We start from the raw sequence: 25,275 nt of genomic DNA, 5'->3' as shown, positions 1-25,275 counted from the left end.
GGCTTCTTAAAATCAGCAGAATGCATTACATGCATGTTGGTAGGTAGAAGCTATCCTATTATCCAAGGAGATTATAATTACCTCATTTGCCTATTAAAAGGAGACTATGACAATATTTAAGTTAGAATGCTTTGGTTATTTGCTTAAAAATTATGTGGTGGCAATCAAGTGAAAATTGAGGCTGTAATGCAGCCATAGCAATATTGCCAGTAATTTGTGTAACCAATAACGATTATTTTTAATGTATCAGCCAACATATTTAAATATGCTTTTTTTATATACACACACATATATAAGGGTACATATAAACACTGATGGGCAACATGGGCTCAATTTCCCTCCCCTCTCCAAAAACTGAGACCTTTGAAGCATCTTTCTTTGAAGCATCACACTCTGCCAAATGGATGCAGGAGATAAAGTCCCCTATCAGCTGATGGCAACTTGTATGATCAGAGAAGAATAATTCACTGAGCCCCACAGGAAAGGAGAAAGCGTGTGAGACAACACGATTTTCCTTCTCTATAAGCCCATCTTGGGGTCAGTAGCTCTTCCACCCTGAGATTACTGGGGAAAATACCCTGGACTCTTTCTTACAAGGCTTCTGTAGCTCTGCTCCGAGGCTTTAACCTCTATTTTTAATATAGAGCCCACCCTTGTGTGCAGGGCACGAGGTTTCTTTTCTTCTAAATAATGAAAAAAAAAAGGAAATAGACTCATACATTTTCACTTGGCACTGCCCTCAGAAAATGGAAATCTGATTACTTATTTCTTACAATTCCAAATTACCCCTGCCAGGCCAGACACAGTGAATAAATCCTTGCTTTCAGAGATATCCTCTCCATTATAAGTACATGATGGGACCAGTATCCCATTGACCCGAGAACCCTGGGAGCACCAGCTGCAACCCCCTGGGTCTGTGTCATTGCCTCCCAGCCACCAAGCAATCCCAGAAGGGATTAGCAGGAAAGCCCAGAGGGATGATGCATTTCCCCAGCTGACAGCAGCCTTTAGGAGAGCACAGACACCAGAACTCCATTCCCTTCTCTGCTGTGGCATTTAACCTTGCAGAAAGGAGTGAGAGGACGGGGTGAAGGAGGAGGGATGCAGGGGAGGGACAGATGGTTCTATTCAAAGACATCCCTCTTGTGTCCCACCCTCCATGAGAAGCCTGGGAAGAATCTTGTTTTATTTTTAGAAAGCAGGAAAAAAAAAAAAAAAGGCAATATTCTGGTCTGTTGTAGCCTTCCAGCAGCTGGAGTCTGGGAGGGAGCTGCCATCTGAGCAGCACTTCCAGAACCCAGCTGTTCCCAAAGTCGCAGGCTGGAGTGATCACAGCAATCCCCCTTGCCCAGCAGCACCCACCTAATTTCATCTGGGGATTTCAGCTTCGTTTTCAGCCTGAATTTATCTAATTTTAGCTTCCAGCTACTGGATGCAGCTCTGCCCAAGCCTGCAAGGCAGGGGGGCTCTGCTCTGAATAGCCTGATTTTCCCAAATACAGAAAGCTGGTGTTATTTTCTCCCAGGCTTTCACATCAGGGAAAGGCCACAGCCATATGCCTTCAGAACAGGTTACTTTTACCACCCAGAAGAGAAAAAAATGATTCCCAAGGGCAGTGCTGGGCTATGCTGCAGCCTCCCTGCTCCCTGTGCACCTAAGGCTGCTGTCCATGGGCAGACAGTTCATCCACAGCTCTGCCCATCTCCAGGGGTCAGCATCTCCAGGAAAAAACGTCCCTCCAAGTCAAAGGAGGGACTATGAACTATCAAAAAAGCTACATCAGAGGTGTTGAGTGCTCCAGGCCAGGTTGGATGGAGCTCAGAGCAACCTGGTTTACTGAAAGGTGTCCCTGCCCATGGCAGAGCTTTAAAATCCTTTCCAATTCAAAACATTCTGGGATTATATCTACTTAGCCAAATGTGTGCATCCTGGCTGCCAAGCTAATTTCAGTCCTTCACATCTGACATGGTTTCTTAGCTCAGGTACAGAGTTGTACCAAACACTAATACAACTCCCACAACATCCACCAAGCCCTGGATGTTTCTCCTAAAAGCTGTGCAAACAGTAAAACAGCTGCAGCATCATTTTTTTATGATTGTTATTTTATTTTTAAAAAGCAGCAGACTGTGGCTCCAGGAGCACAGAACTAAATACCAAACTGCAGGAGAGCAGGAACTCCACTCAGAGTCTAATTTGGGGTCAGCCAATGTAGAAGCCAGAAAAGTAGGATCTGAGCAAGGTCAAGGAACACAACTTCTTTGAGGAATGGTGGAAAAGAGGCACACTAAGCAACCTGGCAGCATTATCAGCAGAAGAAAGCCTTTAAAATAAATGAAGGTGATTTAGAGGGGTCTCATTTCAGCGGATTTTCAGAGAGCTTATGATAAAAGTACTTCATAAAAGATTAAGGAAAATAAACAGCTACCCGGGAAGGGGCACCGCCAGGCAGGGATTACAGCCAGCAAGGCAAAGGAAACAAAGACAGCGCTTCCCAAATTGAAAAGAGGCTGGTGGGGGCCAACTGTGTTATGGGAACGCTGCAAGACACAGAGAGCAAGTCGGGGTTCATGGAGGATCTCAGGGAGCTTCGGTTTGCTGTGGCCACGGGGGCCGAGCCTCTCCGGCTGGATTCATTTCTCGCCACGGGAGGTGGACGATGAAATTTCGTTTAGGCAAGTAAATGAACATGTTCTGCACACTGAACCGCTCACCAGGGGAAGGCGGATCAGCTGAATAACCACACTGAGCTTGTATTTTATTTGATTTACCTCCCATACAGCCGATAGAGGAGACTCCAAAGGTGGATGACGAAGCTGCATCCCTGCGGTGGGATGCATCAAGAGCCCTGGACAAGGGGGAATGGCTTCAAACTGACAGAAGGCAAGGTTAGATTAGATATTAGGAAGAAATCCTTCCCTGTGAGGGTGGTGAGGGCCTGGCACAGGTTGTCCAGAGAAGCTGTGGCCTCCCCATTCCTGGAAGTGTCCAAGGTCAGGTTGGACAGGGCTTGGAACAACCTGGGATAGGTGGAAAGTGTCCCTGCCCATGGCAGGAGGTTGGAACACAATGAGCTTTAAAATCCCTTCCAAGTGAAAACATTCTAGGATTCGATGATATATTTTGGGAGGTGTTTGGAGGGGGCTGCCAGCTCAGGAAAGCAAATTAAATTGAAGACAAGCTGGTTCAGTGCTTTTCATTAACAACCATCCAAAGGAGGGAGGGGGGGGGATGTAATTCCCAAGTCTAAGATAAAAACAGTAAAAAAAAATAACCAACGGAATTCTTCATGAGAAGCGAACCCAGAGTAAATCAATCAAACCCTGCTCCCCCGTGACAGGGGAGGATGCATCATTGAGCAACACTCATTGCTCCCCGTTGGTGATTTCTCATCTCACCCATGCTAGAGAGACTTGCAGAGCAGTGGCCCTGGGGCCGTGCAGGAAATGCACCTCCCCTTCTCATCCCACAGTGCTCCCAGGCATTAACAAACACCCCTGAGTGAGGCACTTCACTGACAACACCACTGAGACAAAAATCAGTCCTTTCACAATTTCAGACCTTGCCATTTTTCCAGGAGGGTGCCACATTAACAGCCTCTGAGTACCTAAGGAGAAGCTGTTCAGCTACAACTTCTGGACAAATCCAGAGACAGAAAGTGTCCAGCTTCCCAGGGGTTTTTCAGTAGGGAGCACTAATGACATCAATCAGAAAGTCAGTTGAGCTTCATACGCCCACTATCCTGTGGCACTTCTTCGTCAGCATCTCTAGCAGCACTTGACAGCAGCAGGAGCACTCTTCCAACAAATCCCAAGCGTGACATTTCAATCCTACGTACAGGAAAACATGGGGGTTGAGATGCCTCATGTCCCAGCACTGCCTTTTGGCCAAGGAGCAACCAAACACACGCTGAGGGCCACCTGCACAACCTCCTTGCTCGAACATCATGGAGCCAGAAGTAATGGTAAAGACCAGGCTTTTGACTGTGGACTGGGGACAGCAGGTAAAGGAAGTGGTGCCACATCTCCTCAAGTAAAATCAGCACCACTTTAAAAGACCTTGCAAATAAATTCACCTAAATTGCCAGGTAACCCCTTCAAATTGGACAAACCAGTGCAGAGACAAGGAAATTTCCCCCCTTGCACTCACTCTCCTGGCTGCAGGTGCATCATCAAGGCTCTGCAGCAGAGATGCTTCTAAAAAAAGCACAGAGGTTTTAAGGGACAAAAGCTTTAGCATTTAGTCTGAGCATGGACTTGAGACTCTGCTTTATACCCCAAAAGCAGTGCTGGGTACCAGCACGGAGCCCTGTGGTGGACACTGGGAAAAGAACAGTCACTTACTGGGTCTAACTGGAAAAGGGAGAAAAAGCTCCATAGGGGCCCCATCCACAGGAGCATCCCAGGAGCGAGTGTGTCACTCCACACTGCAGCACACCCTCATCCCACACTTCATCCTAACAAAGACACAAGTGACATCCAAAAGGGAAGATGCTTGACATCTCCCCAAATCCCCCTCTCAGCCAGAGCCTGCAAACTATGGATTGGTCAAATTTACGCCTCCATGCGTGTCCAGTGCCCACTGTCTCTGGAAACACTGCTAGGGAAAACCCCTTCAAATGGGATTTCTCCCCACTGGGTTTTCTCCTCCGGTACAAATCTATTTGAAAAGAAGATAAAGCATCTGCAGTTTGACTGAGGTTTTATTCAGAGAAAGCTCTGGCTCAGAAATAATTGTCGTTTGCTATAATTGGTGAGATGCAGGAAGGGACTGGATACAAGTGGAGTCTGGTGCAATTTTGGGAGATTTGTTACGCTTAGCTCGCTTCTATCAATTTCAGTGGCTCAGACGCTTATGACCTGTTGCTCAGCTTATTGTGAAAATGGCTTTTATTTACTGCACTTCCATTAAAAGATGAAATCCATGCATAGGGCTCACAGGGCAGAAAATCACAGTTTACGTCCCAGCTTATCTCCCTTCAGCGGCCTCAGCTCATTTTTGCCCTGGCTCACTCCCAGCTGCTATAAAAAGAGCATTTCCAAGCACTGTTTTGAGTAGCCAAAGCCCCTTCCAGCCCACAGGGCTGGAGGCACGTTCAGGTTTTAAGGGAGTGCTCAGTGCTGCGGGTGCCAGGTCAGCTGGAACAGGGAGGAACAGGGATGGGGAGGACAATGGGATGGAGACCCTCCAGCGGGACAGGGATGTAATGGCACATCCAGGCTCTCAGCTCCCAGGGCACAGGACAGGTCTGATCCTTTAGCAGCAAACACAGACCCTGCTGCACTCATAAGGCCCTGCCAGCACTGCTCTGCTGCCAGGCTATCAGCTCCCTCCACCTGCAACCTAAGGAGATGGACTATCCAAGTGCACAGCCCATGCTGTGCTCGTGGAGGGCAGGTTCCTGCTCTCCTGGATCTCCAGAACTTCCTCTGATGCAGCCCCAAGCCTGCGCTTACTGCAGCACAGGCACCACCAGTGCAGCAGCAGGCTCAGCACTTCCTTCTGCACCAGTTCCCTTCCAGTACTGCACCAGTAGCTCTTCCCCCAGCGCTGTGGCAGGTGGTGTGCCCAGCCTGGGCATCAGCAAGAACACAGAAAGCAGTGAAGGGACACAGGGACCTCCACTGTGCCGGGTCCTGCTCTCCATGACAGGCAACACCAGCCGTGCAAAACGGTCCAGGGAGGGAGGATGGTGTGCAGGCATCCCGAGCTCCCCTGTCCTCCTAAGAGCCCATTTGAACAGCAGACACACCATCTCCAAGGGTAGCTGGAGAGGGTCCCCAGCACCAGCGTGGAGTTGCTAAGGTTACCTCCTCAGCTGCCTAATTAGAGGAGCTGTCACTGTCTCGCAGAGATCAGGAGACGTGCGCACGTGGGGGAGCTTTCAAGCACACAGATCATTTTTAGCACACTGAAGCAGAGAGAAAACCCCAACTCCTAAAGGGACAGCGTGTCACAGCCATCAGCACAGACAGCAGCATCCTGCTCTCCTGCTGTCCAGCCACTTGCTGAGCTGTGGGAAGAGCTGTGGGATAGAGAAGTGCACAAAGCAGCAGCTTCACCAGCTCAGAGAAGCAGCAGGTCCTGGTCTGTCGAGTCCACTTGCCCATTTCTTCCACTTTTGGCTTTGCGCTTCCCCTGTCTCCTCTCCTCAGCTCTCTCTGCACCACCAGCCTGCAGGCAGGGTGGCAGGAAAGGATCCAAGAGGGTCTGTCCTTCCCTCCCACCTCCACAGGGGAATTTTACACTGCTTGGTAATGCAAAGGGAGCCCCTCCAGGCTCCTGCAAACAGTGGGTAAGGAAGAGGTACAGGAGCTGTGCTCACTCGGTCAAAGTCATTTCATGAGTAAATAGCAGAGCCAAGAAGAGAATCCCAGAATGACACAAAAGCCTTGTGTTGTCCACCAGGTGAATCCACAGGTTCCCATATGCTTCCTTTAACTGCAGCACAGGAAAGATCACAGAGGGAAGCTTTTTCCCCCAGCCAACCAACACAGCTAAGAGTTGGTTTCACCTCCTGAAAACAGATCCCAAATCCCACAGACAAGGTCAGGAATCAAGCTGAGAGCATGGAACAAGGCACAACAGGAAATATATCCCCTCAAAGAGACTCAGAAGAGCCTTTTGGGAATCACCCAAGCATGGCACAGCTGCCTCTTGGTGCAGCCTGCTCCAAACACCTTCCTGCCCACCCCCAAGAGCAGAGGACCCTCCTCTACAATGTAGAGGAGGTAAGAATATCCCCATTCACTGCTAACCCTCAGATTTGGGAATGCTGGACAGGGGAAGCCCAGGACTGTCCCATCCAGCACCATCCAGCTGCTGACACCCTTGGGAGAAACCACAAAAGCCACCAGTCCCTGTGGCCTGACCTTCAAGGAACAGGAGCAGTGGTATTCCTGGATGGCACCGCTGCTGGGGCTGATTTTGCTGGTTCAGAAAAGTTTAAGAGCAGCAGGATAAAAAAAGGAGATGCAGCCAAAAATGCAAAGAGATCCCTGGAGCTGAAGCACTTGCCAAGTTTCTCCCTTACACTTCAAGACACCCACTCATCCTCCCCAAGGGCTTGTCAGACTCACAGGGCAAAAAATACACGCTCCACACCTACCCGAGCCCAAAAGAAAAGACCCTGAAATAAACCTGGAATCCAGGGCTGGCAGGAAGACAAAGTTGGGGGCGGAAGAGGAATTTTTGGTGTCTATTTTCTAAGGAAGGAACTGCCTGACAGCTCTGCTGCAGCAGACCAGGGCTCGCGGCCCCGTAACTCGCACAGCCCCCTCAGACACAGCAATAGATTGCTTTTAACTGCAGGGCACCCACTCAGAGGCCCCTGGGTATCTGAGGGAGTGCAGTGAAAACTAGAGCTTGATGGGAATTAAAAAAACAAGGCATCACCACAAGCTGGTGCATTCAAGTGGTCACGGGAGAGAAAACCCCAAGAAAAAGTGGTCAGTGTATAAGTGTTGCTGTTTCCTATCCTGAACTGCAGGCAGCTGGCAAAGGGGAGGTGGGATCAGAACAGCTGCCTCAGACACTCTGGACACCTTCCTGTGTGCCACCTTCATGGGCAAGGGGTCTGGAACGAGATGATCTTTAAGGTCCCTTCCAACCCAGGCCATTCTGTGATTCTGTGATTGGAAGAGCTTGCTCAGCTCAGGCCACAGCAATGGAGAGACTGGGTTAGGCTGGGAACTGCAGCTTGAGCTGGCAAGATGAACAACTGGGATGGGGGAGCCAGTCCCTGGACAGAGTCCAAGCTGCTGCACATCCCCAGACCCTCCAGGCTACTCCCTCTCCTTATAACAGTGTCTCATGGCCAGCCTCCACCCCCCAGCCCAGTGTCTCCAGTGCCATGGGTGAGCTGGAATAGCCTGAACTGGGCAAGCCCTGTAGCACAGTGGAGGAGCAGGAACAGCCCAGAGCCTGTATCAGTGATGACCACCCCCAGCCTCCCCTCCACTCTGCACTGACAGGATGATGTCTGGCAAATCCATTACACAGAGGTTGCTAAACATCTGGGGAAAATTTGTTTCCATGGACCAACTCGAACTGCAGCGAGAGCTGCTGGGGTCAGCAGTGCTGAGGGCATCACTCAGGCAAGGATGGGATTTGCAGGTGTCCATACTTCATCTGCATCTCCTCATCTCATCTCACACCCTCCTCCAGCTGCTCTGCTGATCCATCAGCTGCCTGGAGGGAAGCAACACCCAAGGAAACGGAAGGCACCCACTAATCCCTCCACTGGGGTTCACAGAGCTCACCCTGCCCAGCATATACCAGTAACACCAGTAAGAACCACCCCACCACACTGGACACATGGTCATCTATGTGACAGCCAAAGCCAGCAGCACCTCAAAGTGCCTTCACTAATCTTTGGGGACAGTCACAATTGATTCTGGCCAGGGAAAGTCTTGCTGAGAGCTGTCTTTCCCACAAACTTTTTCTCTTCTTTTTTTTTTTTTTTTTTTTAAATGTGTCAGTTTAAGATTGTAAAAATACTTTCATCTTCAAAACAGTGTCACAACTCCCCTTCAGCATTTTCATAACAATGCTGCCATTCTGGCTTCAAAACATCTTCCTGAACTTATTGTTCACACATGCGCCGAACTTTAAAGCTCAGAACTGAGGGACTGCGATGAAACTGGAACAAGCTGCTCTTTGAATAAAGACAAGTTTTCCTTTCATCTCGTGCTAATTAACAGAAGCATCTTTCCCTCTGCACCGGCCCCTGGTCAGCACTTGGCGTATCCGTGAGACCTCAAAGAAAAAGCTCCCTCTCTCCTCACCACAGCCCGCCTGTGCGGGCACAGCACAACATCCCCAGCATCAGAGGGACTTCCCAGAGAGGCCAGCACTGGGAAGATGCAGGAGGGAGATGCAGGAGCCCCTCAGGAGCTGCTGTAAGACCCTTTCAGCTCAGTCAGCATGAGTATTATTGCAGCTACGTGCAACCAAGCATCCTGTGGGAACACAGGAGCAGCACAAGGCCGGCAGCATCCCCACACTGCCAGCTATGGAGCCTCCATCCTGCCCCAGTCCCAGCTCTTGTCCCTGTTACTGCACACCACTGGGCCATGGCATGTTAAGAACAGCTCCAGGGATGCTCCAGGGACCTGTGCCCTGTTCCTCACCTTCTGCCACCGCAGCAGAAGCTGCTGGACAGGGTAGATCTTGCTGCCCACTGCAAGACCACTCTCCCAGCCCAACCTTTCCCTCTAACTCAGTTCATGCCAGGAATAAAAACGACCCTGGGCAGCTCCCTAACTGCTACAAATATTTGCAGAGTTGGAAGAACGAGAGCATGGAGAAGACTGGGGAAACTGCAAGGCCATTACCAGCCAATTTAACGCTGCAGCTCATTCCCAGTCAGGTCCAGCCACGTCTCCTCTCGCCAGGTCACACCTACCCTCCAGCTGAGGAGAGAAGCACCACTGCAAACAACAGGTTTTCTTCAATCTAAATTCTTCCCTCACCCCACAACAGCAAAAGGAGCAGAACATTAACACCTGCTTGTCTGCCCTTAGGCGCTTCCAGAGCAGTTTCGCAGAAAAATGATCAGAACAAGCATTGATTAAAACTCACAGTCTCACACCCACAGAAATCCCTTTGCCTTTTGAGCCACTGTAAAAACATCACCTTCCTTCCCATCCCAAACTCATCAGTCAGCAGGAACATGGAGCTGCTGTCCCACAACAGGTCCTTGCAGAGAGACCTGAAGGACACCCTTCCCAGGAGGTGACCATAGACCTACTGCAGCCGTGGGATGAGGACCTGTGAATAAATTTGCACTATTCCTGCTGGAGAGAGGCTTTGGAGACCAAGTTCTACTAAAATATTGGATTTACGGGACTTGGGGCACAGTGCAAACTGACACAGAAGCCCCTGAGCAGCAGGGAATGCAGTTTTGGGGAGGCAACACAGCTGGGAGATGCCACGAGAGACACACCAAGGAGTTGTTCAGCAAAGAATAGGCTCTCATGAGGCTCAACTTTCCTCCAGCATCCCCTACAAGCACCCCGTGTCTCACACCACAGCAGCTCAGCTGGGAGGAGTGCTGCAAACAGGATTTTTTCCTTCTGTATTCCCTTAAAGTGGCTCATTGCAACACACTGTAAAACCCTTTCATCACCAGTGAGGGAAAAGGTTTTACAACAGTCTTTAAAGCAAGCCCAGGCAGCAGAGAAGACCTCTCCTAGCTCGCACAGTTTTGGGCAGCACGCAGGATTTCGGGCAGTGCACGCGCTCCTGGGGAGCAGAATCAGAGGTTGGCGGCATCCCCAACACCTCCAGCTCACAGAGCCCCCATCCTGCCCAAATCCCAGCTCTTGTCCCTGTTCCCACACACGGCTGGGCCACAGCACGTTAAGGAACAGCTTGTCAGCTAAGCAGCAAAGGCAGCTGCTACAAAAGCAGAATAAAATCGAGTACAACGAGGAGCAGCGTGTCTGTCATGCAAACTGCTGCTCCGGCAAGACCCCAAGCTGGCTACGAGCAGCCCCTACAGGCAGCGTCCCCGACCTCCCTCCCAGCTGCCACGCCACAGGATAATGGATTTCCTCCTCCTCCAACACAGCAGAAGCCAGGAACACGGTAAGGACAACTGTGCTGCTTGTCTGGGAGGGCGACGAACAGAAGAGGAGGAAACAGCGAGCGCTGGGATGCGGTAAGATGTAGAGCGATGTAATGGAGCTTGTGTCTTCAAGCAGCTCTGGTTTCTTGAACTGTGTTGAAAGGCAAGGCTGTTCTGTTTAATTAAATACACTTCCAGCCCTTCTGATCACGCTCAGAAAAATTACAGCAAGAAACACACGGCTGTTGATCCAGTACAAGGCATGTGACTGCAATGGCTACAGTAAAAACGACCACAAACCTCTACTGCCTTCTTGAAATTCAATCAGTATTGAAAGTTCTTATTGTCCAGGATCCATGAATGAGGCTGGCAACAGCACATCCCATTCCTGGTGGCCTGAGGAACCATCTCAGTGGGGTTCAGGGAAAGGGGCAAAGCTAAAGGAGCAGCAGGAGGCAACACCTGTGCTTCTCAGGGATGAATTCGGGAAGGTTTGGAGCAAAAGCATACGGATGAAAAGGCTGGAGAGCTTCTGAGGTGTCCCTGCTCCGTCCCAGCAGCGCCCACAGCAATTCTCATACTCAAACATGTCAAAATAACCTCCTTCACCAGTGTTGTCTCCTCCTTAACCAGGGGACTGAGGCTGGCAGGCACCACACACCCTGCCTCTTCTGTGAAGCGTTTGATGGGAGCACGTAGAGGCTGCTTTTGATTTTACAGTTTGTTTATAGCACACATTTGGGGAGCTACACAGGATGGGAAAATACATCCCATAAACAAACTGCTAAACAAAACAGGCTAAGTGTGTACCACTCCAAACCAAAATAGACTCCAGCGAACCGCCGCGTTTCAAGCATATGCTTCTGACAACAGCTTCGCCTGGAACCCCTGATCCCGCTTTCAGTTTTGATTTTTAGGCTCTGCACCACTGACAGCAGCTTCAGACGCCTCACACTGCTCCAGGTAATCCGAGAGCAGCTGAAAACAAGCCCAGCTGGAGGTGGAGACCAGCAAGGGTGATGGAGGTAAAAGGCTGCATCACCCTGCCCTGCTCCCAACCCTGCGGGAGGTGGGAGGCAGCAGCTGCCCAGATGTTGCCAAAGGCTGCAGGTTGTGGACGCGCCATCGTCTGGCTCAGGGACTGTCTCTGCAGGGACAGAAGGGGACGTTGGGTGACAAAAGACGTGTACACCAAGTGTTTCAGGCAGATATTTAGAGTCTCCATCCCAAGAGCTGCCTCAGCAGGAGCCTCCCGTGCCCGTCAGCTGAACTCTGCCACCCCGCTAATGCCCAGAAGCAATTTCTCAAGCGTTTAAACTTTATCATCCCCCCTCTCAGGGCTGCACTGAGGGCACCTTCCCTTGCGAATGCCTCCTCTGTCAAGATCCAAAGCTGTTGAAGCTGCTCGAAAGTAATTCCCACCCACTCCTACTGCCCCAGGAAGAATATTTCTTCGGTGGTTTTGCATAACAAACAGCTACACGGTTTGCCTGTTCCTCCTGAGAAACTCAGGCTTAGAGGAAAACACCCGGTCCAGCGCTAGTCTGAGACCAGACTTTATAAAGTTCCCCCTGCAAGGGGGAGTGGGGAGGGGGAACACGGTACCGCAGAGATTAGACCGCAGCTGCTCCTGATAACATTCAGTCACCCTGGCAGGCTGCAGCACTCCGAGTTTGTAAAGCTCCTTGGGAATCCTTCAAGATGAAAGGTACAGTATGATATGGTTGTATTATATCCATGGGCTTTGTTACAGCACACGTTTCCTAGCGTGGTTTTATTGCTGGAACACAAAGTTCAGCCGAAGCCCAGGGGCTCTTCAGGTGACAAATGCACCCCTGCAGCCCTCCCTCCTCTCTGCGGGGGAAGGAAAAATGCCGAAGCCCCTGATGGGAACACGGCAGATGGAGCAGCCAGCGCCCTTCCAGCAGCAGCAGGCGAGGACCTGCCTGCACAGATAAGGGCAAAATCACCTCGGCTGGATGTGCCTTCAGTCTGCAACATGTCTGACTCCTAAATATACCTGTCAGGTCCTCAAAATGCCACTGCTGTGATCGGCTCCTCTACAGCATCCCTCCTTTTCAGCTGGACCTACTGCAGTGCCTCCTGTCCCAAGGCCATCCTCAGTAAGGGCCAGGAGGCTCCATGAGTGGAGCCTACCTTAATCAAGTGGTACCCAGAGCTGGCATCCCCTGGGAGACCCCAAGCTGCTCACCCTTCCAGACAGAATATGATGGGAGATTTTTGCTGTGGACACAGCTTGACCAAACTGAATGGCATGGAAGGGAGTGAGGAGAATGTGCATCCACCTTTTGGATCATCTTTCCAACACATTGCTCTGCCTGGGCACCTCTCTCTGGCCACACTTCCCAAGATATTAGAGGCAGACGAACAAGGAGCATGATGCCAACAAGGCTTTCAGAGAAGCCTGGAAGGAATTCCCTGGGCATATTGTAGGGCAGGAAAAAAGAGTTTAAACCCCTCTAATTTAAACAGATGCGAGGTTCAAAGGACACAAAAGAAGTGTTATAGGGGTACAAGGAAAAGGGACTTATCAGGATGTTCCAATAAGCCCCAAAGCTCTCCAGGGCCACCAGCCATGATGAACCCACCACACAGGTGACTGCTCAGACCCAGCAAGCCAAGGTGAAGGGTTTCCACCTCCCTCCATCCCACAGAGCCTGTGCAAGGCTGTGCTGAGTAAGAGAAGCTGAGGTGGGAACAACTGGCAGCACCTGCCGTGGGAGCCCCATCACCCTGGGAATCCCATCCCAGTGGGAAACTTCCCAGGAGAGCAGACCTTGCTCTGGGTGCACGTGCCCAAGGAATTCATCGGGTCAGTGGCACCAACTCTCACCTTGTCAGGCCCCCCAGTAGCAAAAGCAACATCCACAGGGCAAGAGTGAGCTGAGGGAGAGGCTTTTCAGGCTCCACACACAGAGCTGGTGCTCCTTGGCCAGGGTGGACAAGCAGCAGGTCCCAATCCAGGGCTGCAGGGAACATGCTCTGCTCCAGCCTCTTTCCCTGCTCCCACACACAGACAGGCTCCCCACCATGGCACGTGCCAGCACAGGGAGCACTGCATCAAGAAGCTGATACTGCTGAGCAGTTGGCTAGAGGCAACAAAAAAATTCCTATGCTGTTGCCAACTCCTATTTGCTGTCACTTGATCCCATAGTTTAGGGATGTGCTGTGCTCCCTGGAATGCTGGAGAACCATAAAGAGCAGCAAGGGAAGGATATGGGCTGTGAATGGCCTTGGGACAGATACAGCCACAGGCACGCTGGAATGCCAGCTCACATTAGGCAAGCACCTCAGCAGCCAGGAGCCCTCAGGCTGGCCAGGGAGCCCAGCCAGGGCAGGAATCCAGCCACAGGCAAGGCCACCCCTCTGCCCTAGAGAGGGATAAGGGAGGGGAAATAGGAAAAAGAACCAAAGCCTCAAAGGTACCAGCACAGCTGAGCTCCTGCAAGCATGCTCATGGCTGGGAGCAAAGTTAGGGTCTCCAGACCCTGCACCCCAGTTATACAGACCTGGGGCCATGGGCTTTTGGGAGGATGGGTTCACCTCCACAGTGAATCCACAGGGTGTCTGCAGCCAGGGTAGTGCCCTTCCCCTGGCATATTTCATCCAACACAGAGAAGGAAAGGCATCAGGCACCAAAAAACCCCTATCAGGCTGGAGCCAGGCATTCCCTCTGTCACTGGAGGATGTGCCAGAGCCCAGCCCCAGGGAGCCCTGCTCACTCCCCCCACTGCATCTCCTGAGTGCAGCTGGCAGTGCCATTTCTGTGTCACTCTCCTGCACTGGAGGAACAGATGACAGAGCACGGGAGGTGCCAGGTCCTGCAGGTCCCTTCTCCCTGCAGAGATGCACAGCTGACCTTTAGCAGCCCAGCTCCCTGTGTGCTGCCATGCACGCTGCCTTTGCCTCCCTCTCCTAACAGGATCACTCCCATGCATATGCCTGGAAGCAGCACCATCAGCTCAGTAATCTTCCTAAATACAGCAGTTACCAGGTGACTGGGAAAAAATCTCTTTTACTGCTGATGCTGCTAATGGAAAATTTCTCCCTTTTCGCTGCTGTCGCTTTCAAAGCCCATCGCGGTTTCCTACAGACTCTGTCTTGCACGGAGACAGGAGAAGTGGAAGCACAGAGGGAGGGGTGCAAGGTTGGTGGGGAACAGGTAAAATGTGGAATTGAGGGAACTCATTCTTCTGCCCCCTCCCCACCAGCCTCTTCCGACTACAGACAAAGCCCTGGCTCCAAATCTTATCTGCCCCATCTTCCCACAAGCAGTGGCAGCCCAACCTCCTCCTGCAAGGAATTCCTCCCTGCTTCCTTCCCAACCTAAGTGCAATAAGCACACTGGATGCATTCATGAGCACTCCTTCTTGCAGGGCAGACAGCGAAGACACCCAAAGAAGCAATGGGCCAAAATCACTTACTCTGTGACTTTTCTCCCCACTTTCCTCCTTCCCAGGAGACATCCAGAAAGCCTCACCCAGCCAGTGCACATGCAGGCAGCCAAGATCACTGCTCGTCCCCTCCACATGCCATTCTGCTTCTTCAATACCATTAAGTGTCTCCATACTGTCTGGACACTGGAAACCTTAACTGCATTAGCTCAGACCCGAGCAGCAGCACAAGCATTCAATTCTTTTAAGTGGCACCACTTCTTGAGCTGGTTTTGCACAAGAACCATCTCTGTTCGATGCCATCATGCACCCCACAAGTAGGGACTGGGGAGCAGCATGGGAAGACTGGCCAAGGCTCTGCATTCCCCATTTCAGATGGCTGCAACCAGAGGAGGACACTCGGACACGGGCTGTACCATGGGCATTACAGAGGATGAAAGGAATCAATCAAGGCTTTTCCTCACTTCTTTCAATCTCCAGCCCCAGCCTGCCCCACACTCTACTTTCACTGTGATGGCAGGTGTTTCTCAAGCCACTTGCAGCTGCCATCATGTATGTCAAGGAAGCACAAGATCAATACCTCATGGTTCCCATACATGGCATCTGTTCTCTCCTTATCCCAGCCAGTCCGGTGCCTGAACTCCTGTTACACCAGAAAAGCCCAAGGGCTCAGCCCTGTTTCACAGCCAGCCAACACCACACATCAGCACCGTGTCACTGAGGCAGCACAAAGGCTTGTCCATCACACAGCTGAGGTTCACACTTTTAGGGCTTAAAAAAGGAACAGGCAGCAAGTTTGGGAGGTAACATCCATCTGCGTGGTGGCACTAGGAGGTCACTCAGCGCCCCGTTCCCCACAGAGAAATGCAAGCTCTCTGCATAATTCTGAAGAAAAGCTCATGGGTTTTTTTTTTCCTGAAAAAGAGTAACAAAAGCCCCTGGCACACAGACATCATGGAAAACCTGCTGCCATCAGCTGGGAGGAAGGGGGAGCAGGGGGGATCCCCAGCCACCAGCCTCCTCCCGCCTGGCAGCTCAGCTGCAGTAACCGGCTCCTCTCTCCCTCCATAGTTAATCTTCTGTTGCCACTAGCTGGTCAACGCGGGTACTCTTGGAAAGCAGCAGCTCCCCGAGTACAGCCTGCACTCAGCTACATTTTCCCAGTTTTAAGTGGGATTTTCACCCCAGAAAATACGGAAGATGAAGCAAAATCCCTGCCAAGTTCACACCCTGCTGTGCTGGACAAGTCAGACTCAGCCTTGCCTTTGGGGAGGGAAGTGTTCATCTGAGGACTGACCCATTTTCATGGGTATTTTGTGCCTACAGCTTTTCTGGGTGTTACAGAGCTCACAGACCTGGAGCTCAGGACACACATCATCAGTACAAACCTCATCCCAAGCCAGGCTCTCCTTCCTTCCTTCTGTCCAGCTACAAGAATCCAACATCTTGGAAGGCTGAAGTAATCACATAGCTTCATACAAAGAGGGGAGGAAATTGCTACTGGAAGGTTTTCTTGCTTCCCTACACCCTCCCCAGGCAGCCCCCACCACCAAGGACCTGGCCCAGACCCCACAACCATGCACAGCTATCGATGGGCACAAAGGGGAAGGGGAGCAGCCCCCACTCTCAGGTCTGTATCTGCCCCTGTCCCCACCCCAAGGAGCCCACCAACACATCTCATCCTCACCATACCACTTTGCTGAGGCTTTCAGGCTCCCTCCACTTGCCTGGTGGAAGATGTGACTCTTTACCCCTTGGAATAGCTTGGGAACTGCCAGAAAAATTAAAAAACAACAACAAAAAAATTCCCAAACACTTGATTAACCAAACCCCTGGGCTGATACACAGAGCAGCTCAAGCCTAGTAGGAGGCAGTTAATGCAAAGGGAGGTGTGGGAACCAGACTTGGCTTATTGGCTTCTCTGCAGAGACAACCCCGTGTTTAGATGCCATGTCCTGACGAGCAGAGTCTCACACTGGGCACACTCTCTCTGCCACCCACACAATGCTGCTCCAGATCCCACAGGCCAAGCCAAAGCAGAGAATGGCACTTCTGAACAGCAGCATCAATAAGTTCCATTCACACCCATTGCCCCCCGGGGTGACCCTCCAGCCTTTCCACCCACTCTGCACAAAGAGAAGCTGGTGACAAAAGCAAGGATAGCAAAACCTTGCTCAAGCATTTTCAGGAAAAGCAGTAAATGCAATCAATCCCCTGAGTGCTTTCCCTTATTTTAATGCATTCATGGAATCATTAAAGTTGGAAAAGACCTCCAAGATCATCGAGTCCAACCTTTGACCGATCAACACCTTGTCAACTAGACCAGAGCACTGAGTGCCACGTCCAGTCGTTTCTTGGACACTCAACATTCTTACCCTAAAGAGGAGAAGTTCAAGTTACAAGATGGCTCCAGGAAAAGTTAAGAAAAAAAGATAAAAGCTGTAGCACCGAACTGGTGAGGAGCTGGAGGAGCTCCACAGCTTCGGGAAGTGGAGGACAATCATCAGCCAAACACAGGGGCCACAGGGGGACACCAGGAATGTAGACACACAGGCATGTTTTGTGACAGCCACCAAAACAAAGTAGCTTGTAGCACTGCAGACGCTGTCAAACAGCATCCATTAAGCCATTTATGAGACATGAGTAGTAAACTGTTCTTATGTAAGGCACTACGGGGTAAGAGCACTGGTGAAAATCCGTCTGCCTCTTTCCTTTTCTCTCCTCTATATATATATCTGCTCACACATAGACAGAGCTCAGCTAAATTAGCTCGGAAGCTAACTGCTCCATTCCCTGAATTGCACTTAGAGCAGGCCACGCTGTGGTGGAGCAGCTATTGTAGAGAACACATGGCTGCTGACTGAATCAAGATACATACCTTAGAGAGACCTCATTGTGCAAGAATAAAGCCAATGATAGGCTGCACCAATTGCCAGAGTAACTCTAGAAGAATTAGAGGGGGAAAAAAAAAATACCACAAAGCATCAGTCGTATCCAAGGTTAAGGAAAGGGCAGGATGCTTTTTCAGGAAAAGGGATGCACAGCAATTCATAATGCACTGGTGGCAGAGTTACATTTGTCATTTCCTGCCACCACTGGGCTTTGCTGAGCAATTTTATAGTAACGTAACTTGGGGGTAGTGGGAGAAGCATCCTTCTTGTCTCCAACGCAAGAGAGAAAAAATAAACTGAGGCGTAGGAAATGGAGAAGCTGAGACACCCCTCTGGAGGAGGGACACGGAGCAAAGGGAGCTGCCCGTGGGTGTTTTGGCAGCAGATCCCCGCTGCAGCCCAGTAGGGATGCACAAGGAATCAAAGTTTTTTGCCTCTGCTGGGAGGGGGCAAAGCCATCCCCACCCTGGGCTCCCCAGATGTCAGGAGCCCACCCAGGCACACAGAGCTGGAGCTGCTGTGGAGCATCCCCGGGCACCCACCACCCCCTAGTGGGCTCCTGCCTGCCACGAGTTGCTGCTGCTCCTGCTCCTGCTGCTCCCGATGTTGCCAGTCTGCCATGGGCCAAGGGCTGGCTGTGTAGATGTTTCCTGGTGCTGCTTTCTCCTCTGCCTCAGCCACGCAGCAGCTCCTGCAGACCAGGCTGCCCCGCAGGCAGGGATGCTACACTGAAAGCTCTCACTTTATGCACTGAAATGAATAAAATCTCATACTGTCAGGGAAGAGATAAAGTTGTTTCCTCCCTGGAAGGAGGAATCCTTTAAAGAAAAGGGACACAGAGCACGGCATGTGTTCCAGACACCGACTTAGGGCATCTATCTCCTCAGCCTATTTTAACTTGGTTTGCCCATAAAACGGATCAGCAGAAGATGTGACGCTTCAGGACATGGTTTACTGGTGGACTTTGCAGTGTTAGTTTTAGAGTTGGACTTGATGATCTGAAAGGTCTCTTCCAACCTAAATAATTCCATGACTCTAAGCTCCACAGTGCTGCAGATGAGGCTCTGGCACCTACCAGCCTTCAGCTACAGTTCGCCCACCCTCCTTTAATGCCAAGGAGTGATGAGAGGCACAGGAAACACTCCAGTGTTGGGAGACTCACTAGGCTGGGACTTGCTGAGCAGTCCAAGGTTACAGACTGGCTACTTAAACTCACTGCCACCATGCAAGGCAATGTTTTATTTCCTGCTTCCTGGCCTGGAAAGATTTTTAAGCCCTGCAGAACGGGGTGGCCTCAATTTACTCTCAACTTATTTCACTTCTGAGTCTGTAGTATCAGCACCATGACTCTGCTCTGCCTGCTTTTTCCTCTTTTTTTTTCCTTTCAAAAACCCCTCCTGGATGCCAGTCAGGGTGGTTGTGCTGAGCTGTGTGCTTTAGGAGGTCATCCTACCCCATCCTTACCCTCTTGAGGCCAGAAAACTCTCTCTGCTTACAGCAAGATCCTGCACTCCAAGGCATTTAGGAGCCCTCAACACATTTGCAGTCTGCAGGATGTCAGCTCTTACGTGTCCTCCTGAGTTCATGCCCAGACAGCCACTAAACACGTCCAGCAACATGCATAAATAGATATAATCATAAGAAATCAGCTAAAGATAAGGGCTAGCAAAGATTTTGCCAATGAGAAATCTCTTCCCCCACGTCACTCCAAAGCCATTCAACTGCCCTCCCGCTTGTAACGTGATTTTCACCTCCAAGAGCCCATCACAAGGCAGCAGCAGCTCTCACGTTCCCCACCCACTGATGAACTTAGAAAAGGATGAAGGGGGAAAGAAATCACCACAGAAAACTGCAGCCTTAATTTCTGCACTGGAAAAAAACCAGCCAGCAGAAATGCTTTACAGCCCTCACCCAGAGAAGAGTTAACTGCGAGCGAGACTCAGTTGCCACTCCAGGAGACGGGGAGAAATGCAACAAATTTGAAATATCAGAACATACAGAGCAATTCATGAGCTAGACCTTGGGGAAGGACAAGTGTTTTACTTTCTCTGGAAGCAACGAGCTGATTAATTTCAGGACCATGATGAAGCCATCCCACCATGGGCAAAGCTTTCATTTATCTTCCAATCTGCCTGATGCCTGTGGGTTCAGGGAAACAGGAGGGGACGTTTTGAGGTCTACTGTGCATGAAGGGGCAGCAAAACCCCCATATATTTGCACAAGACTTGCTTCATATTCACGAGTACACACGTAACCAATACGCCAGGCAAGAAAAAGAGAATTTTTTTTAGACAAAGATATGGTCCCTTTACTGGCAGGCACTCACAGAAACAGGATTTGCTATACAAGATCATGTCTCTGATCTATCAAGACAAATTTCTCTCCTCCAACTTGAGCTATTATCTAAGCTCACACAGGGGGGTTTCTTTGCCATCTGATATATTTAGATCAGTGCGCAATTCACACCCAGTCCCTGAAGAAACTGTACTCTAATCTGAAAATTAACTCGGTGAACCATGAAACTTCTTGTTACTTTTAGCTGCTGTATGGTAAACGTCATTCCTACTGCATCAAACCCTTTCTCACTTTTATTACTTGAAATACAGTATCGGCTTTGTATGGGATTTTTGCAGTTGACCAACCGTGTCTAAGGAATCCGCAAAGCCAGAGCCCGAAAGCCTCAAGAAGTACCATCAACTTATTTATTATGGGTGTTTGCTACGAGAAAGCTCCACGCAAGGTAAAATGACAGGACTGGGAGACACAGACAGAGCCAGGTTTCCCTACCCTGGCTCATCGCGCCCAGTGAAAGGCAATCACTTCCACGAGGTATGGGAAGAGACTTGGGGTCGGTGCCCCCCGGTCAGCCTGCCCATGGGCACACCTTGGCACACCTGAGGCACACAGAGTGATGCGCTGGAAGTCACGACCCAGCGTGTCAAGCGATATCTCAGCCCCGAGATAAGCGGGTACTCGAATTATCTTAGGTCTGGACACCGACAAACAGGAAAGCTAATGGATAAAGCAGAGATCAACAAAAACCCTTCGGTGACCTGGCAGAGTAAACACCGAGCTGCCCAGGTGACATTCTTAACAGTTCCCCTGGAGGATCCCCAGGCTGATTAGGGCACAGAAATATGTAAAAGTGACAAGAGGCAGCTCGGGCACCCCATCCGAGACAACAGAATCCGGCATCGAGATCAAAGTACGACCACAGAATTATTTCTAGTCCCATCCCCCTCCCCACGAAGCCGAGAGCGGAGGAAAGTCTGCGGCGTTCGCACAGACCCGGAACGCTGGAGTTGTGCGTGAAGCAAGAGCGAGCTTCGAGAATTAAGACGAAGCATTTATAAAATCAGGCTCTGGCTAGAAAAACAGCCCCTCCCGCTGTGCCAGGCTCGGCGGAACCTCCTCGGGGCTCAGAGCTCAACTTGGAGCACACGAGGCAGCCCGAATCACTTCCAGCCTGCGCGGGGATGCTCTCCTCCTCCCGGGGATGCTCTCCTCCTCCCGGGGCTGGCAGCGGCGGCAGCCTCAGGCCCTGCTAAAAAATCCCTCCCCGACAGGAAAGGAGGAAAAAACCACCAAACCCAAAAACCAGGATGCAGCACGGGCAGGGTTAGAAAGCCCCAAAACACATCCAGCCGCCCGCGGAGCGGGGAGGGCGGACACGGAGCCGGCGCGGCGGGCGTCAGATGCTTCGGGGATGATCCGGGATGGAGGGGCGGGATGCGGGACGGGACGGGGCGGGCGCCTACCGAGGGTGAAGAAGGGCAGCTCGGTGTTGTCCAGATCGTCCTGCACGGCGACGCGGCCGGGCAGCTCGCTGCGGACGAAGAGCAGCAGGCGGGACTCGGCGGCGGCGGCGGGCGGCGGGGCTCCGCTCCAGCTGATGTCGTTCTCCCGGAGCACCGGCAGCGTGGACACCGTCACCGTCTTCACCCGGCAGGGGCCGGGGGGCTCCCGCGACGCCGCCGCGCCGGGCCCGCCGCCGAGAGGCACCGCCGGCGGCGGCAGCATCAGCAGCAGCATCAGCAGCACCGGCAGCACCGGGGGTGGAGCGGCGGCCCCGCGGCGCGGCGGAGCGGCCATGCCGGCCGGAGCCAGGCGCTGCGAGCCGCGGAGCGCGGAAGGCGAGCGGAGCCGGGCGCTCTGAGCAGCCCCAGCCCCGCCGCCGCCGCCGCCGCCCGGACCCGCCTCCCGCCCCGCCCCGAGCGCCGCTCCCCGCGGACCCTCCGCCCGCCCCGGGCTGGGAACGCCGCTCGCCGGGAGGAGAGATGGGCTCGGCACCGGCACCGGCCCCGCAGCCGCTCCCCCCGCCCCGCCTGCGCTGTGCTCCCACTGCCCGACCGCTCCCGCATCGCCGCCGCCGCTCCTGACCCACAAAATCTGGAGAGGGGCTTTGGGCAAGGGCACGGAGCGACAGGACAAGGGGGATGGCTTGGAGCGGACAGAGGGCAGGGTTAGATGGGGTATTAGGGAGAATTTTTTCCCTGCGAGGCTGGTGAGGCTCTGGCGCAGGTTGTTCAGGGAAGCTGTTCAAGGCCAGGTTGGACGGGGCTTGGAGCAACCTGGTCTAGTGGGAGGTGTCCCTGCCCATGGCAGGGGGGACTGGGAATGAATGATCTTTAAGGTCCCTTCCAAACCAAACCATTCTAGGAATCCGTGATTTTGTGAAAATCCCATGTCTCTCCACCTCTTCTCCCATCCAGCTCATTGCCACTCTTCCCTGCAAGCTGTTCCTTCCTCGCAGCCAACTGTTGGGGTGCAACACCACAGCAATGGGTTTCCTGTGAGCTTTTACTAATTATTACCCTCTCCTAAGTGAACAGACGCCTTCAGCATCCAGGGCACACAGAGATGGCTTGAAATGAGAAGCCTGAAGAAGACAAATTGGTGACCTAGAGTACAGATTTCAGATTTGGACTTTACCAGCTGGCAATGATCCTGAGGTCTGACCACAAGTTCCTATATCCTTCCATCACACAGATGCCTCCGTGCCACATGAGGGCTGGATTTGGTGCTGGAAGACAAACCAGGTGAGCTCCACTGCCGTGGTTTGGCTCACACACTGCCTTGAGCTGCAATGGAGCCAACTGGCTTTTCAAAATGGAATGATGGGGATGAGCTGGAGGCAAACACTGTCCCTGGAGGCAAAGTGGACCCAGTTAACCCCAGCCCCAGAGCCCCATGAACTCCTGCCCACAGTCGGGCATGACTAACAGAGATGAGGAGAGGCAGCCTACGGTAGTTATGATTCAGTGACTCACAACAACAATTTCCTAGTGACTGCTAATCTACCTGATTTTATTTGTAGATGTACATATAAAAGAAGATGTCAAAACCCTAACAAAGCACGCTTAATGCTCAGGCTTATATTATTTCCACAAGCTAATTAAGAGCAATTCATCACATGCCTATTGAGGCAAAACAGCCTTCTGAGATACCTAGGTCATCAAATGTTAAAACCACAACAAGGGCAGAATGGCAATGAATGTGAAATCCAGCAAACAAACAGCTCAAGCCCCATTCCCAGGGGCCAGTCCCTGCTCCAGGAGCAGCTCCAGCTCCAGCTCCCGCTCCCAGCCTTAACAAGCTGCAGCCCCCACCGTAGGAGTGTTGGTGTGAGCACAGTGCCTCTTTCCAGCTACAGGAATAGAGAGGAAGCAAAAAGTGCTCACCAGCAAACAAGACACTAATTGCAGAACGTCAAAGGTGGGACCCCAGATCTGCCTAACTGGGAGGGTTGAAGTTTCTAGTCATGCTGGAAAAAAATAATCAAGCAAAAAAATGCGGTCCTAAGTGTCAGCTGTTTGTTGAGAAAACTGCAACAGTAGGGAGAGTTTTCCCTCTTTTTTTTTTTATTTTTTCCTAGTTTTAAAAATTTTTCTAGTCAATGAGTGCAAAGAACCAATACAGCATCGACACACAAAGTCACACACTAATAGCCAGTATATCTAAAAAAGAAGTGCCTTTTTAGTATTTTTTTTGGAACTGGGAATCCTGAAAAACATCTATTTCTGTTTGAGACCCCATCCTTGTTACTTCCATCTCCCTGTAGCCACTTGCTGCACAACTGTGCCCGTGTGCCACAAGTAGAGAATTTTTTTGCTGTCAACTACCAGAGGATTTTGGGAAGGAGTTGTCCTTGGGCTGGGAAAGGGATCCAGAGATACCTACTGCTGTCACACCTCTGGACAGTGGTTTCTGCTTTAGTTTTGCTGTGAATCCAGCTGAATTGCAGGGAAGGACATGTTTTAGTGCATCCAGATTTTCCCTGACCATTAAGCAACAAGGTGAATGTTTTTCAGGGTTTAGAGTTGGAAAGCAACAATCAGGAGGCACAGGTTGAAACACCTGCTTTGCTACGGACTGACTGACACCAAGCAAGTCCTGAGATGTTAGAAAACAGAGCTGGGAGGAACGTTGAGGGTCTCAAAGATCTGAGCAGCTCTGCACACATCAAGTCCTATTTTGCTTGGCTGTCTGGATTCATAAAGTTCTTCTAACAACTATCTGCTGAGGAGCACACTGAGAGTTTTTGCAAGTCTTCCCACACAAACATGGGCATGCTGATCAACGGGAAGGTTCTTCTCATTTTTGGGAAGAAAAGGATTCCACCTGCTTTTTGGTTCCAAAGAACCAAGCTAAACACAAAACTTCACTGTTTGAAAACCACCAGTAATATTTGCAAAGATGGATATTACAGTCCTTGTTTACAACTGAGGTAACAGGTTTCTATTGCCCCCTGCTTTTAAGAAAAATCAGGGTTTAAGCACATGGTTCTGAGAGTTTCAGTTATGGGCAAAATATTCCAGGAACACTTACAGAAGTTTGCTTATTTGGGGACACTTTAAGTCTATACAAACTGTGGATTTTCAAGCCAGTTGCATAGCCCATAACCCAGATTGCTCTTCCTAAATGAGGCCCCGTTTTTAATATCTTTTTCTTATGCTTCATGGATCCAGCCTTTCCCCGGGGACGTCGGCGACTGCCTGACCCTCAATTTCAACAGCACCGGGGCCGAGAAACTCAGCGAAAACTGCCATTCCCAGCAAAAAAACATTCCTGGGATGAAAATGGAAATCGTCTTACAAGTGCAAACGCATTTACACTGACAAGACCCATCTGGGTAGGGTGCCATGGGGGGATCTGACAGCTTGTCAGGAGGCTCCAGCTCGTTCTCACCTCGGCTGCTGACTGTGCACCTCGGGGGCAAACCCCTTCTTTTTTTTTTTTTTTCCCCGTTCTGGGGGTTTGTATCCTCTCTTACAGACATAAAGGCAAGAAAATAATTAGCTGTTTCCATAATGGATAAAAAGAGATACCGAGGGCTGTGGAAGTGATGTCTGTAACAGTCCCAAGCATGGGGGTTTCGGCACAGAAAGCAGAGACTGTCAAG

General features: G+C 51.2%; 1 protein-coding gene across 1 annotated transcript in view; it reads right to left on the bottom strand.

Moving 5' to 3' along the window:
- The window catches only part of LOC116797283 (astrotactin-2-like), a 191,255-nt gene extending 169,290 nt beyond the window's left edge, over nucleotides 1-21,965 (bottom strand). The window contains exon 1 of the mRNA XM_032708670.1: nucleotides 21,632-21,965. Within this exon, the coding sequence (XP_032564561.1) occupies nucleotides 21,632-21,965 (334 nt within the window). The remainder of the gene's footprint in view (nucleotides 1-21,631) is intronic.
- Nucleotides 21,966-25,275: the final 3,310 nt, after the last annotated feature.

Source organism: Chiroxiphia lanceolata, chromosome 21 (assembly GCF_009829145.1).
Source record: "Chiroxiphia lanceolata isolate bChiLan1 chromosome 21, bChiLan1.pri, whole genome shotgun sequence".
NCBI lineage: Eukaryota > Metazoa > Chordata > Aves > Passeriformes > Pipridae > Chiroxiphia > Chiroxiphia lanceolata.
Note: the sequence above shows the minus strand (reverse complement) of the source record. Positions and strands in the feature narration are given on the sequence as shown.